The 16375-nt window shown below is 38.5% G+C and overlaps 1 protein-coding gene and 2 pseudogenes across 1 annotated transcript; 1 reads left to right on the top strand and 2 right to left on the bottom strand.

Moving 5' to 3' along the window:
• The first annotated feature begins 10853 nt into the window (after positions 1-10853).
• LOC123473767 lies at positions 10854-11890 on the top strand (annotated as a pseudogene).
• Positions 11891-12101: 211 nt separating this feature from the next.
• LOC123473766 lies at positions 12102-13554 on the bottom strand (annotated as a pseudogene).
• Positions 13555-15368: 1814 nt separating this feature from the next.
• LOC123473765 (zinc finger BED domain-containing protein DAYSLEEPER-like) lies at positions 15369-16117 on the bottom strand. Its single transcript, XM_045175082.1, has 2 exons — positions 15984-16117; positions 15369-15912 (listed from the first exon to the last, which is right to left on the bottom strand). The coding sequence occupies exons 1-2, from the start codon at positions 16115-16117 to the stop codon at positions 15369-15371; spliced, it is 678 nt and encodes a 225-aa protein (XP_045031017.1).
• Positions 16118-16375: the final 258 nt, after the last annotated feature.

Here is a 16375-nt window from a genome sequence, read left to right as displayed (position 1 = left end):
AAAACGACAAGTTTCGTCTTTTTTCTTTACCAGGATCACAGCAAAAATCAAGGGCTATCAGAGTAATCGATTATTCCCAAACGTAACATTCCTTCTACCTGATTTTGGATCACGGCTCGTTCTTCCCAGGTACTTATATGAGGAAGCTATTCAGTTAAAGGGTTAATTTCAGTGTAAATGTCATGCTCCACCAACGTACAGTGCCCAAATTAAGGTGAAACAGCTGTTGGAATCCTTAAGAATTTTCAGCACCACACTTCTTTTATCTTCTTGCAGGTTTGTTCCAATTCTGAGTTTAAAATTATTTAATAATTCTAATAAATTTTGATCCGTTGTTTCAATCACAGTATCTGTTCCTGAAGCTTCGCCAGATTCTTCTGTGTTTTCCGTTTCTTGAAATTCTTCTTAAGTCCCCAATTTTACACCTTTTTTCAGCTATACTGGTTTTGGAAACAGATTGACTACAGGAATATTTTACAGGTCTCTCTGCACAAGGGCGTGGCCCGTAAACAAACATGTTGAGGCCATAAGAGAATCCGACAGAAAACAAGTACCTTCCAATTTGTTAAAAACTTTATCCGCGACTGGCTTAATTGAATACGCAAATATTTCCTGACGATCATTGGACACTAACACGATATCTTCTGATTCTCCTTTCACGGGAAGGGAGATGGCCGCGAGCGGTAAATTACCCATAGTGAGAAGATATTTCTCTGCTTGATAATTAATCCTTGTGGATTCAAATTGTTTGAGAAAAACAGTTTCCATCAAAAGTTTCATCCGGTCATTGTTAAAACTATCTCCTTTTATTTTGCAGATCCATCCTTGTGAGTTATCAGGATTTCGGCTGCTCCTTGCGGCGTTAATTGTTTGCAAAATTAACTCCGAAACTACCCCATGGCTACTGAATGAATTGTGTTTCTTCAATTATTCCAAACTGTCACTGCTGCACCAGTATCAATCACTGCTGTTGCACACACTTCACTACAAAAGACAAGTTCTCGAATCAAGTTGGTTAAATTGAAATTTAACAGATATTTTTCTGCCTGTATGTTAGGAGTTTGAGTAACCATATTTACTGCTGGATTTGCCATTGGCGTCGTAGCTGGTGCCAAATTTTATAAATTAGAGATTCTATTTTTTAAGGCATTTCTGGACGATGTGTTTCCGGGTTTATCGCAATAGAAACAGTATGTTTCACCGTCAGTAGTTCGTCCTTTTGACTTGAAGGGTCCTTTTACTTTCCCTTGCACGTTTTTCTCCTTCGCCATTAATTGGTGACAACAGGTGACTTGGATTAATTTACGCATTGACTTCATAAATTCTGCTTGTTTATCTGGATAGATCACGGAAAGGTTGTGGAACTGCTCGTGAGATTTCTGTGGTTCTACTGCCACATCCTTCTATCCTATTGCTTCTGACATGAGTGACACTAATATAAGATTTTTCCAGTGTCCAAAACTCTTCATAGGTTTTTAGTTTTAGCGGATAAATTTTTCTAAGAAGAGCTGGTCGAAGGCCTTGAAAAAGATGCCCCAATCGATATGCTTCCGACATATTTGTGTCGACCAGTCTGAAAAAAGGATGAGTATTTCATAATAATACCCAATGGTTGGCTCATCCACTCCTTGTGTTCTGCTCCTTAATCTGGTCTCTTGAAAAAATCCGTAGTTATCCGATTGAAACTCTTTTAAAAACATCGACCATAGACTGGTTTTCGCAGGTGTGGCCGGGTTTCCTCCTGCATCAAGTTGTACCGTAGTATCATTTCAGTTTTTTTAATATTTTTGCGCACAGGAACCAGTTTCTTGCAGCATCGTCCATGGTGAAATTATTACGTTTGTTGGCATCACCCAATCAACTGTTGGTGGAAATTTTCTCCTAGTGCTCAATCCATCGGCACGCATCTTTATCCGGACTACCTCTAAAGACAGGCGGACTAATAAATTTTATGACAGCTGCCATAGCTTGTCTTTGCGGCTGCTTAATATGCCCTGATGGCACTACAAATCAGTGTTCACCAACCGGAATAACTGAACTCGTTGTCGCTCTCAAATTGATCTCGATTTCTTGATCTGGGCCTGACTGTCTTGCAGTCTCGACTGATTCCCCTTGAATGTCAGATTCTTCAACCGTATCATCTTCTAGTGCCAAATTCTTGTGATGATTTATTTCCACGGTTTCAGCATGGTTCAATGAGCGGGTGTCTCATTTCCGCGAATGATGATATGAATGATGAATAATTGAAATGATTCATCGGGTAATAGTCCCTTTACGCAAACCAGAAGATAAGCCTAACAAAAAATGTCTGCCTTGTAATGTTCGTCATCAAATTCAGTAGTGATAATCATCTGATACAGTAATGTTTGCCATCCGATATTCCTGCTACAATATTTTAGTGATTACGGAATATTTTAGCTGCTGGGTTGAAGCAATTCCGTTAAAAGATCAAACCACCCACAAAACATCAGAATATGTTTATAAAACAATAATTGTCAAGCATGGCACAGCAACAGAAAAAAATACAGTTCTCCTTACTACAATAAATAAATTCTGAACATGTCCAATAGGGGAGACCGGGGCTACTTGGCTCACTTTTTTGTTAGATGCGTCTCAAGCCTTCACTTTTCATCAAAATGAGACAAACTTATATTCATAATATTAATTAATATCTTATCTATAAAATGTCTTAAGACAAGAATTACAATAAATAATCCTATCATGATGAAAAAAAATGTTTTATTGGGACACCTTAAATGGGCAACTTACCCCGTCACCGGGGAAGGTTGCCCATACCAACGGGGCAAGTTGCTCCAAGTAATTTTGCATGACCATTGATAGCAGATTCCAGTGCACTGTATCTATCCAACACTGCTGGAAGAATAGTCAGCGCCACACTCAATGCCGATTTCGTCTTTATTTTTAATACTAAATGCCTTAGACATTTTTTGGTTTTCTTCTTTTGCCAACTTAATGGCCCTTCCAATAAGGTCGGGAGATGCTGAAGCATTGTTTGTTTTTCGAATATAATTCCTAAATCCTCATTTCTTATGTTAAAGAAGAAACAAAACGAAAAATTCTGTTTCATCACACTGAAACAACTTGAACCAACTATCCCCTTCAAAAAAGAGCCAACTTACCCCTACAGGGGGTTGGTCCAATATTTATTATTTATAAAATGTTTGCGAACAGTCAAAAATTTTTTAATGTCAGCCAATTAAAGCTGAATGAATGATGAATTCATCCGTTTAAAGCTTATAAGTTTAAATCACTTACCTACGCCAAGAAAAAGAAAAGCACGGAGGAAAAAAAAGTTGGTCGGCAGTTGTCAAAAACGTTTTTCGTATGCTGTTCGTTTTTTTTGCACAGTAGAAAAACTGAAACAACGTCAGACCATCTAATTGTCGATTTTGAAACTATTGGCTATTTTGAAAACAGCAGGTTGTAATTAACGGATTTTTAAATTAGAAATGAGCAACCTACCCCGTGAGCCAACTAGCCCCGGTCTCCCCTACCAATTAATTGGCGCCGGTTCACTCGGTTTAACTCACCAACGCGGAGATAAGTCGGTTCCACCAGATAACCGGATACCGGAAACCGGTTCAATTGGTTTACCAACAAACCAACAACTCAACCTAACCAACGAACTGAACCGTTCCAAAAATAGTTAATGAAAGAAAAATGAACTCTAGATATTCTATTTTGGATTTATTGATTTTTCATTATTTAATTGGAATACAATGAATATTTAAACATACATTGCACTTGTACGAAGTTTTGCACCAATCTGTGAATAAGTTTATTTGGCTTACGAATCAGAACAAACCGTTAACAGAAGATAAATTTTTCTGTTTTTTGCTGTAACCATTCGTATTAATTATTTATACTTCTTGGCTTTACTAATTTCTCTTTCTATTTCTTTCATTATTGCGGTGGTGAATGGTTAACTTTAACTCTTTTTTAAGTGATATTGTCACACGAGTTGTATTTGAACAAGCACAGATGAATAAAACAAGTGATGACTTAAATCTAAACAATGGTTTTACTTGAACAAAAAGGTGATAACCATTACCAAAAGTCGGAGAAACGCCTGAAGACTTCTAGGGAAACCAGGGAACTTCTCTAACGGAGCCCAGCTCCGGGAGCTCACCCGATGGAGACTCATCTAACGCATATTCGGGGCAGCGTTTTATACCGTCGCGCGAATCACTCCCCTTCCGGACTGCGTATCTCCGTATTTCTCTTAGAGCGGACTTCTCCAGATAATTTCTTTACTACAATCGCAGAAGTTGTCTAAGGAGCGGATGACTTATCTCTGCGAAGAGATAACCAATCTCCCTTTTCACCCGCGACAATATAAAAGTTTTTGGCAGAGTACAGATTTGAACCATAGCTTTAAGCTCCCATACTCACACACACACACCCCAAATTCCCCGTGAAATTTTATACTATTTTTCAACGACGTCTCAGCGTCAAGAAAAGCGGGATCTCGCCCCAATACTAAGTTTGTGAACAACATCAAATTTCATATGAATACCGACCCCAAAAGAATCCTTAACCACATTCACCTTATGCTACGGACTCCGCTATTTAAACCAAGATGTCCTCAAAGCACAAGTCACATCTTTCTTAGACACAAAAAAATTCCCTAGCGCAAAAAACAACCCCTCTGCACAACCATGTCTGAATAAACTAGCCGGCCATGAGGACGTCGACGCATCCACCAGCGATGCGGTGGATGACCAACAACAACCGGATGTTGTGTCCGAAAATCAGTCGTCAGGACAGCGGATTGACCTCGCCTCCTTTTTGGAGAGTCGCGGGGAAGCAACTGACGAGATCAACTACGTCACTAGATAATTCACTAACCAGCTAGCGACAATTATCCAAATGAAAAAATTCCGAAAAGCCGGTAAAAACTGAAGGAGATCTTATACCTGGATCCGGCTAATCGCATTCACCACTTTTATGGCTGACAAAAATGTGGGCATAAGACGATACCTACACTCTTTACACTGTCCCCAGCAGCGTTAGTTTTCTCCCTATTAATTACTATTTTATTTTCCGTTGTAGTCCCTCGCCCTGTAAATATTGTCATGTTTCCCCATATTTACCCTTAGAATGCTCATATGCTAATTTTTAGTCACTTATTGGAATATAGATACTCACGACAATAAAACAGGCATTTGAAGTATAGGAATATGATATATATATATATATATCATATTGTCGCGGGGGGGGGCAATAGCATATGTGATTATCTCTTCCTAGAGACGCTACAGTGTCGGAAATTCCGACGGACGAAGCTCACAGCCATCGTCCGGGTGCCAACCCTTTGGCCGAAGAAGGCTAGACTCAGACGAGTCACCCTCGGTGGAGTGCCGCACTACCGAGGGTAAGGAAGTCCACTAGCGGAAGCAAGTGACTTAAGACGGCCTACGGCTCGCAAGAGCCATAGATTGGAGGCTGGAGCTCGAGACTGTGCTATTGGAACTAGCTGAGTGCTTTTCCATATATATGGAGACCCCTGTTGAGGGTGAAAGGAACGACGTGAGGGTTGAACTCATTGAGGCGGAGCCTGCAGAGTTCATCCCGCCAGATTATAGGTTTCGTTCCCGCAGGGTTATCGGGAAGTTTACTGATCGATAACCGGCAATCATCAGCAGCGGTGCCCTCTATTCCAGGATCGGACGGCCGGACAAATTAGACAACGGTGTAGTTTTCTGTGTATAAAAGGGGCCATCGTGCCATGATAATACACTCACTTTTTCTCACCGACTTGTCGTGTAAAGGTCCCTCATTTCGCTCCAGTAACCCGTTCTATTCCAGAAAGGTCCGAAGCTCTCCTGCCGCCGCCTCCTCCAGCTTGCCAGCCGCCTCCACTGACGTGCCAGCACGCGACCGAAGCAGCCATCCCGAGACTTCTCTTCAAAACGCAACGAGTAATACTCAGCGGCCGTTTACGCTGTTAAGCCCGATAAGGCTTAACAGGATTGACCGTGCTCTAGCCCGATAAGGCGAACAGCCGTCACCGGACTTACCAGCGCAAGCCCGATAAAGGCGAACGCAGTAGTCGTTTGGATAAGTGCTACGGCATTTCAGATTAAGTTAAACCGAAGTAAAGGCACACAGTCTGGCAGGCTTACCACCGTAAGACCCGACTGACCTTCTGCGCCAGCAGTAATCTGGCCTTACGGGACAAGATTCCTGAAATACAGTCGACACGGTAGTTACGAATGTTAAAAATTTCTGTGACGTCATCGGGCATTACTCCTTATTAAGTAGAAATTCCAGAATATCCTTAAAACGTACAGTAAAATCCGTTAACCTCAGGAAGAGGGCATCAACTCCAAGCTAGTATAAAACCCACTATTATTTTCCTTTAGTGCATCTTCTTCCGCTAGACGCGTAGACGTTGGGTAAAGTTTAACTTTTTCATTTCTTGTATTCTGTGTATTCTTTTCCTGTTTCAAGTAATTACAGTTTTTAAGTCGAGTGTGACAATATTTCAGTTCACGGAAGTTCGAACATGGAGATTTACAAAATTTTACAATACCAATGTTTACCCCAAATAGGAATATAATATTAATAAACAGCCCTGACAATATTAAATTACCTTTTTTTTGTTTTTAGTTACAAAGTCGGTATACAAGCCGTTTCTATTAATAACAGCATTCTTTTATCAAGTATTCTGAAGGTACGCAATTTTCCTAAGTCCCGTGTTTCACTTCCAACAGCATAGCGTTACTCCCATTTCCCATGCAGCAGCGCCATCGCTATTGCATTCCATTCAGACGCACACCTGAAGGTTTTTTTACCTTCCCTTCCGCTTCTCTTTCGTAAATGTTGGCCACACAAGCCAAGAAACATATTGTCGCGGGACGACAACAGTAGATGTGGTTATCTCTTCATAGAGACGCTACAGTGGACGTTGTCACAACACTAAAACTTTCCATGAAGAATCGTTTATTACTCCTAGATAAGTAGAAATTTCTTAAATAGCCTTAGAAACACAGTGAATTTGTATAACCTTAGGGAAGGGTCGTAAATTAAAAAGTAGTATAAATACCCGCTTTCATTATGCATTATGCTCTAGGTCTGTTCCGTAGACGCATAGGAGTAGAATAACGTCGAATCTTTTCTCTTTATTTCTTGTGTTACTTTGTATTGCTTTTCTGTGTCAGAATAAATACAGTGCTTAGCTTAAGTCAAGTGTGAAAATATTCTAGCCTTTACATTTTTCCTGAGGGAAAGTAACAAGGCCAAATACTACCACTCATTTTACATTCTTCCCCCTCTGTTTCCCATGCATACTCTTTTCCCTGCGTTGGACTTTTGTAACTCCGCGTATGACGTCTCGCGGCAAAATTTGTCTTTCACTGCGTAATTTTAAACGTTTCTTTTCTTATTAATTATACCAAACGAATGATTATTTCTGAAATATTATTTTCCGATAACTATGTTTACCTTTTCCTCTTTCTAAAGATATCAAATTGTAATAAAAATGGTGTGTCCTTCTATTATTATAAGAAACAGTTATATTACTATACCCTTTATTTACCCATTCTTTTCAGTAGCGTAGCTGCTGCAATACCGACGGGAAATCATTGACATTTCAGGGCCTAGAATATGTTTTCTCTCTCTTTTACTCTTTTACCTTCTTTTTTTTTCCCTTTTGGTTCTATTTTTATTTTAAGATACCTTGATGTGAAATTGAAACTTTTTGTATTGTTTTATTTTATTTCGTATGTACTGTTTTCTACATATTTTTCGTCTATAGAAATGTTGCCATTGCCATTTTTGCTACTGCTAGTACTTCTAGTTTTATTGGGTTCACCTGCAGGCCTGAGTGGACGATCACAAAGAAGTATTTTTGGATGTTTGACATCAAACGACAGGGAAGCGTAGGTAAATTGAACTCCCGCTCGCAGTATTCCTTCCAGATCCAGAAATGGTGATAAGTTTATCAGCATCGAAATCTATTTTGGTATTTTGGTTTTCAAAGCCTTGATTTCTTCGGAATATATCTTTAATTGGTCAGATTTCATGCAATGATTAGCAGCGCGCTGAATGCATTTAACACCAATGGGCAATTTATCACGATCGGTCAATTTCAATTTCGAGTTGTAAATAAAACGAAGCATCCAAGAAACAACTTACATCACGAAATCATAGTTGGAATTTTGTCCCAAAAGTGAGTAGAGTTCTTCAGCGGGGCCATACATGAGTCCAATCTAGTTGGTGACTGATACATCTGGATCTTCGACTGAAGGTTCAGGAAGTTTGACGGTTATCGGCCAGGCGTCTTTTTCTTGATCGATTAGGTCGTCGTCCCACCAGTCGATTAGGTACACCCTCGTTTTTTTAGTGCATTCCTATGGCGATACGAGTCTTAGGAAAACTTAAATATCTTTTTACTGGTAAGGACATTTTTTTTTCTTTTTTTATCTATCAGAAGAGAAAGTGCTCTAAAAGTTATATTTTTATGAAAAAATTGTAGGAGTTACACCCAGGACGCTTAAGTATCGTTCATATGATTAGTTACACAACCTTTACCCCCATAAACGCCATGTTAATACCGGCGTTTCCAAAAATATAAATGAAATACTATAAAAAATCTTTAAATAAATTTTTTATGCCAAACGACGCATTTTTCTTTACTCTATTAGAATATAGTGCATGTTTTTGAATTATTTTAACTAAAAAAATGGTTTCTATACCCCAAAGTTGGTACACTCAAATGTTTATGCAAATGTTTGGCCTTATGGCCAAATTCTACAAGGTGAGCATACCTTCTCCTCTATAACTCTGGCTATAAAGACTCGGCCCCGATTGGCCGCAATCGGTTAAATTGATGTTACCTACCCGAAATATGGCCGGTCTGGTGCAATCTGGTTCGGTCCGTTTGAAACACGTTAGTGTGATACGGTTCTTCGGTACGATCTGGGAGATCTTAAGCCACTTTTAAAGATGTAACTTATTAACTATTAAATAAATTAACTACCAATAATCATATATTAAGCACTTTTACTCCTTTGTAAAATTGGGAAACATGTAATATTCAAGTTTGATACTCTTCCTCTATTTTCTTTTTTAGAGTAGTAATTAGTTAAAATATGTTCAGCGTATGACCACGTTGGCACTGTTGACTATCAATTCTAGCACCATGGCTTTATTATTTACATCCTTGATTCTAAAAGCAAAGAAAAAAATTTATAAGTTTTATTAAAAGAAAAGCTAACATTTTTGCATTACCAAATTATTCTTATTTTATGAAAGTTAGAAATTAAATAGTGCCACACGAGATTTGAACAATAGTCATATTTTTCGGTAGATGTCGGGGACATATTCCGGATAACAAAGGAGAAAAGTGGTGTAACCGGTTTTTAGAACTGGGTTTTGAAACTGGTTCTAAAATCTGGGTCTATTTTTTTTTTGTATTCCGCTTACATCTGTTTACCCATGGGTTGAAAACTGGATGATATGAAATCTGTCAGAACTGCACCGAAAATCAAAATGACCAACCCAGTCGTCAAAAAATTAAGCCGATTGACGTGGGGCCAAGCCCTAGCTATAGGGCTTTTCGACATCTTTTTGTTACCCTTTCCTGATCGTGCAACGCAGTAATAGATGGAATATTTCGTCTCCTTCTACGGTTTTTTTCTTAGAGCTTGTAATGCGTGAAATCTATTGCCATGCCGGTTTGACAGGGCAATAGCCATAGAGGGCTATTGCCCTGTCAGTGCTAAAACCCCCATCTGGCGACGGCTATTGGTAGCCTTTCTGAATATGAATACATACCAACTCATAAATTTTGTATTAATAAATAAAACATATTCTTTTAAATAATGATGTTATATCATTTCCCTTGAGTTTGAGAAGAATAATAATAATGCTATGTAGACTTAACGACCTTGTAGGTTGTAAACTTGTAATAATGTTGCATACTGTAAAGTTATCTCATAATATTTTCATAAAATTTTTTTTCTAGAAACTAAATGTGTTTTCATGATGCTGTAGCATTTCTCTGTAGTTTAGTTAAATGCAATACGTTCTAACTTTATTGTGAGTGCTTCCATTGATTTCCACATGATATTGTATTTGATACTGTTGTGATTTAAAAACTTTAACATTCTAAAACATTTTATTTTGGTCCGACTTGAACGTCGGTACTTTGGAATACCAGCTTGAGCTGCTGACCAATAGACGACCGTTGACATAATAATCATGTGCCAAGGGAAAGCCGAACGGAAAATATGGCCTTAGATATGATGTGGCTCAAGTATACCCCCTCATCACTGCCCCTCTCCCATGGGTACGCGCAATCCCCCCCCCCACTCGACCACCCTTCTGGCCGGCTTAGGCAGCGCGTCAGCCCCGTAAAAATCGAAACTTTGAATGCGTATTACGGGCACTCCCTTTCATTTGCACACCATAAGCCCTATATTAAAAATGATCAGCGTAAAAAGATCTCCAACCCTGTAATCGTTTTTGATAGCAGAAAACTTGAATTGCTAGGGAAGAGCCGCTTTTCCGAGAACTTGGTTCGGATAAACATTTTGAATAACCTTGATTGAAACCCGTTGTAACCTACGACCAGGAACATGACTCACTTTTAACCGACTTTTATATTTTTGCATTTGAAGTCCCAACTTTATTCCGAGTACGTTTTTTTTCAATCACGCAATAGCTAATGAAGTGAAGAGATGTTTCAAATAGAAAACCTATTATGGAATATTGAAGAGATGTCCGGTAAACCGGCAGGGATTTTATTGGTTACCGATAACTCAAAAAATTTCATCCATCCAGCGTTAACAATAATCTTGCCAAAACCAATTGGCACAATGTTTAAGATGGATCTTATGGGATGCTCGTTGACACAGCTAGTCGAAAAAAGTAAAGAGCTTTACAGCCAAATTTCAAAATCGTTTGAGCAACGAGAAGCTATTTCATCATTAACACTGAATCAGAGTGATAGTAAAAATTGGTTTCGGTACAGAGCATATCGAATAACAGCTTCGAAATTCAATTGTGTGCTAAAAACAAGTATTGAGAAACCATCCATTTCTTTAATAAAAGAAATTTGCTACCCAGAAGCTTTTAAATTTACAAGTGAAGCGACAAGGTTAGTCTCGTAAATTGTAGTCTCATTTGTTATAGACCTAACTAACTATCGTAAATTTGTTTTTATAGTTGGGACTTGAAAAAAGAGTAGGTAGCCTTGGAGGAATTTGAAGAAAAATTGAATCATATCAATGAACATCCTGGATTTACTATCTCAAGAGCAGGTGCACTAATTTCAACTGAATTCCCATTCCTTGCTGCATCACCGGATCCTATATTTAGTTGTCCTTGTCATGGCAGCGGAGTTATAGAAATAAAGTGTTCGTTCAAATTTAAGAACGGATTGATAAGCACAGCAGCCAAAACTCAAGGTTTTCCTTTGATTTACAACGAAGAGAGCAGAATTTACTCAATGGACAAAGATCATGCATACTACTTTCAAGTTCAGCTCCAGCTTTTCATTTCTGGGTATCGCTATGCTTTTTTTGTGGTTTATACCGCGTTGGATCTGGTTTATGTTACCGTTCCCTATGACGCAGATCTACTGTCGGCGCCAATCCCTCAAACAAAGAAATTTTTCCTCGAAGTCATAATGCCGGAAGTTCTAGTGGGATACTTCTACTTAAAGTCAACCATGCGAACGGAAGTACCTCCCAACAGCCTTGTAAATCAATACCTACCGTGTTACTGCCAAAAAGGAATTACCGGGAAGTTCAAAAACCGTGTTTTGTGCGGACGAAAACTGCAAGAGGAAGAAATTTCACGAAACCTGCACAAAATCTTCACTGAATGCACCGAAAAGGATTACCAAGCTTTGGAAATGTGATACTTACAGGAAAATTAATCGCGCCGCTGCTGCAAAAACAAGGGGATATACCTTACTTTTTGTTCCTGATACCAATCCGGTGCAGATAAATGTACTTTCAAATGTTACCAATGTTTATAACTAAAATGTGATAAATGGAATGAGAAGTTCCCTGGTAAAAAACGATAAGAAATTTATTAACCAAGATTACAAAGATTGTTACACGACAGATAATAAATTCGTATGAATTAACACTTTGTATTTTTTGTTTGATTCATTCAAACGTTTCGGTAACATTACTAAATTGAGGGAACCACTGAGGAACATGAATTGTAAAGCGCGCAACATACCATTACAATCTTATCAATTATTGCGGAGTTATCATCTTTACAAACTGCAAGAGTTGAACGATGAATAGGACCTTGCAAAATACTGAATCTTAGTTTGGTTGCACCTATAACTCTCTCTACATGTACTCTTATCCTTGCAAGTCCTCTCAAACCCTCAACTTCATTGTTTGACAGCTGTGTTTGTTTACCAAGAAAAGAAGGAATCGCAAGAATTCCATTTTGTAAGGCAACTGCTTCATGAATAGTGAATCCACGATCAGCCATGACCAAATCCCCATATATTAAGTTTTCCAAGAATCCAGAGTCTTCCACTATGTACTTGTCACTACAACGCCCTCCATATCCCTTTGAATTAAACGATACAGTTCCTTGTGGTGTGACTTCAATCAAGTACTTCACGGTGTTGTGCGATTTGTATGACCAGTAAGTAGATGCCCTCTTCTTGATTTTAATTAGATGTTGACAAAAAATCTCGAAGCAATCTATAATGCAAACGGAATTTAAAAAATTATCTCTAAAAATGATTGGAATTGTACACCTCAAATTTTCTCTTGAAGGCAATGAAATTAATGTTGGAACGTAACACACATACAAAGTGTGAACAAAAAAAATACTTGCTTACAGTACTTTTAGCAACATTAAAACGGTAAGCTAAATCCTGTTCTGTTAGATTCAATCGTAGTTTCATTAGGGTCAAGTAAAACTGATTAAAATAATTTAACTTTACACGTTGGTCTTCGTTTAGGACAAATTTTACGATCCACTGGTACATCATCCATAGTTTCTCATAGCTATTAATACCAGTATAAAATCCTACAGCATTAGGTACATTCTTAATGGCCTCCTCAACTGTTGGTCGCTGTTCTAACGATTTTTCTATCAACGCAATTCTATCGTTTGAAGTACTTAATTTCGAATTGAGTTCTAAAATACTATTATTAGCACGCACAAGTTGGTCTTCAACAGCGCTTAACTTTTCTTTTAAAATGTTAAGCTGCTCAATTAAATCTGCCAATTGATTTACAGGATTGATTTCCGATGAATCATTAGAAGCCAACTCTGGATCAGTAACGGGTTCACTGCAATTGTTTAACACAGCTGGAAGTTAAAAACGATAATTACAAAATTAGTATTTCATTTCCTTTAGTACTACATTTGTGTATGATAGTTACGTGATGTTTCTAATAGAGGACATGCTGAGATATTTTGTTCTGCGTCAATTGAGGGTTCATCATGCGTTTCCATTGTCGATTCAGCAGATGAAGAAACAGTAATCAACGTTATGGGTGAATTACAGTCACTTCCCACAGTCTCTTCAAGTAATCTAACATCCATCAATGCAATGGGTGGATGCTCAGCGCTGTTTCAATTTGCTTCAACTACTTGGTCACCAACTGTAATAGAAATAAGTTTGGGTTAAAGTCTATTTTAGCCGACCAAAGTATACTTAATAATTTAACTTAACTAACTTAACTAAAACTACTAAAGAAACTAAGCGGGACAAAGTCCGAGCAAAGCGAGGAAAACAGGAAATTTGGGTGGGTATATTAAGTAAAGTAAAAATAAAATATTTACCAATATAAGTTATCCGTATTAAAAATTATAAACCACACACCATAAAGTCTAATAACCAAATGACCAGGCGTTTGAGTCATCATGTTTTTTCCGCCCGATGGGAGAGCCTCTTGCGGGTGTGTAGTTTTCCTCCATGCCAAAAATTGTAAATCACTAGATGGCAGCCCGACGGGGTAGAAAATTGTTCGTATATACAGTACCCACGCCAGGTATTGGATCACCTCGGTCCAAAAAAGGCGTTTTAACCCGAGCGAGATAGGCCTAACGGTGTCTCGCGCGTGAATTTTTTTTACATACTAAGATTGCTCGTACGAGGTAAATTTTTTTTTATCAGAAAGATAAAGAACTAGTCTTTATCTTTCTGATTTTTAATTTATAAAAAGTATAGTTGTTATATGGGAAAAAGGATCATTTTGAAATATTGGATCACCCCCGACATGTGCTGCATTCGTTGTCCCTACCCGCGGCTATGCCGTCGGGAAACTTGGTTGTAACTTGGGTCCCTTTCTCACCATTCGACCCTCTCCCATACCCGACGGCATAGCCGCGGGTAGGGGGTATTTTTCTACCACCAAAGACGAATGAACCGCATTATAATATTGGAATCTGCCTGTGCCTCCGGTGGGGTTAAAACGAAATATTAAAAGAGGGGTTAAATGTACAGATGTACATTCTTTTGTGTGAGTACTGTATAAATTTGCCTTCAAAATGGATTTTGGGGGCTAATTTCCGGTTTTTTTACTGTTTCACTCCTTTCATCGATGAAATGAGGCCCGGCGATTTGTCATCTTCAACTATCTTTGGTCTATCACGATTTAGTTTCCTTTTCTCGTTTTGAATTTTTCTTTTTGCGATTGGCTTGCCTGTTTGTATTCCCTCTCTGGCAGAAAAATTGCTGAAACAAATTAATTCGTATTCAATATAAAAGTTAGACAAAACATCAGGAAAGGATTTGGTTTTTGAACACCCCTGAATAGAAAATAACACTTTCGTTATACAAAGTTTTATAAAAAAACACTTTTATTATTTGATTATATTTATTTACCCTTTTATTCTGCGATTCAACCGCATTTATAGTTCTGGGACATACCGCCCAATCTGCATCTGTCATTTCAGTGAAGCTTCTTGTGAACATCTTTTCTGGTTATTTTCGGCTGCCCCCACCTATCTGTCCATTCGCAGGCTTTCTCCCAGGCTTTGTTTTTTTGGCATTATTAATATCATTAGTCCAACATAGGGCTGTGGCCCGGACCAAATGGGACGGGTTTTTTCTTAAAGGATTAAAATTAACGGATTTTTTTTCTTAAAGGGTTTTGAACCGGGTCGACGATCCAAAAGATGACCCGTCTCGCTTGACCCGTGGGTCAGAAAAAACAACCCGGGTCGGGTCATGTCCCGCGCAGTTATCGGGTCAAACATATTTTTCTTTGCATTTTTCAAGGAATTTTTTGATAAATACACGCAGTGTTAGTCTTAACAAACTTTTTTTGTTTATTAAATTAAACAACCATCATAAAAAATTGAAAAATCTGTTAAGTTTAAATCTGAGTTAACTTTACTAATAAAAAAAATTATTATTCAGGATCAGAATATTCCTCCATAAATTGCCCATCAGCGTTTTCATCCAAAAATGGCTGAACGTCCATTTCTACTATTATTCCTAGTCTGTACCAGGACCGCAGACAGACAAGAGCTTCGACGGTCTCAGCCTTTAGACTCATTCGGTCAATGCCAAAAACATCTTTGCCCACGCTGAAGGCCCTTTCCCTACTTGCCCTTGTCGCTGGAATGCTAAGAATTTCTTTGGCCATATGGCCCAAGCGAGGCCATCGGCAAGACCGGTTAGCCCAATAAGTGTACACTGCGCGAGGATCACAGTCTGCCGGTTCCGTTCTTTCAACCTCATACTCTCCCATTTCATCTATTTCAAACCTCTCCACTGAACTATTTTTTGAGAGAACGTTGGCGATGTAGCTGTGGTCGAATGCTGGTCGCTTTCCACTTCCAGTTGAGACTGATGAAGTGACGTTTTTGCTACTATTGCTTTTTTCCATAGCTTTAATGTTCATGGTTTGAACAGTTGGAATTTCTTTATAATTCTTCCATACAAAATGTATCCTAAAAAAAAAAAAAAAAAAAAATAGTTAGTCATCATGGAGATCAGGATAGTACGAATTAATGTAACTCACGCTGGCATTACTCTGCCTGTGATGAGATTTTCGTCCAGAGGTTGAAAGGCATCTCGTGATTCTCCCCCACAATCCCAACCGTTGTTGATGAAATACTGCATCTTCAGCCTGGGATATAGGAAAGTGGCCGCCATTACAATGCCTTGTCGTAATAGGATGACAGTTTCTCTAATCCAGCGGTAGCTGCCATAACAATCAAAGGGTGTTTGATTGATCGATGACGAGATTGTGATACATCTTCCAAAATCGTCAACAACCGATTATACATAGGCACCAAAAGCGATAAAGTGGGGTATCCACTACCCTCGATGTACTTCGTGATTGTTGCAAACTCTTCCAAAAATTCAAGGACTTCGCTTAAAATGTACCATTCTTCATTTTCCATTTCATTT

This window comes from Daphnia magna, linkage group LG6, assembly GCF_020631705.1.
Source record: "Daphnia magna isolate NIES linkage group LG6, ASM2063170v1.1, whole genome shotgun sequence".
In the NCBI taxonomy this organism is placed as follows: domain Eukaryota; kingdom Metazoa; phylum Arthropoda; class Branchiopoda; order Diplostraca; family Daphniidae; genus Daphnia; species Daphnia magna.
The sequence above is the reverse complement of the archived record's forward strand: the minus strand, read 5'-3'. Positions and strand labels throughout refer to the sequence as shown.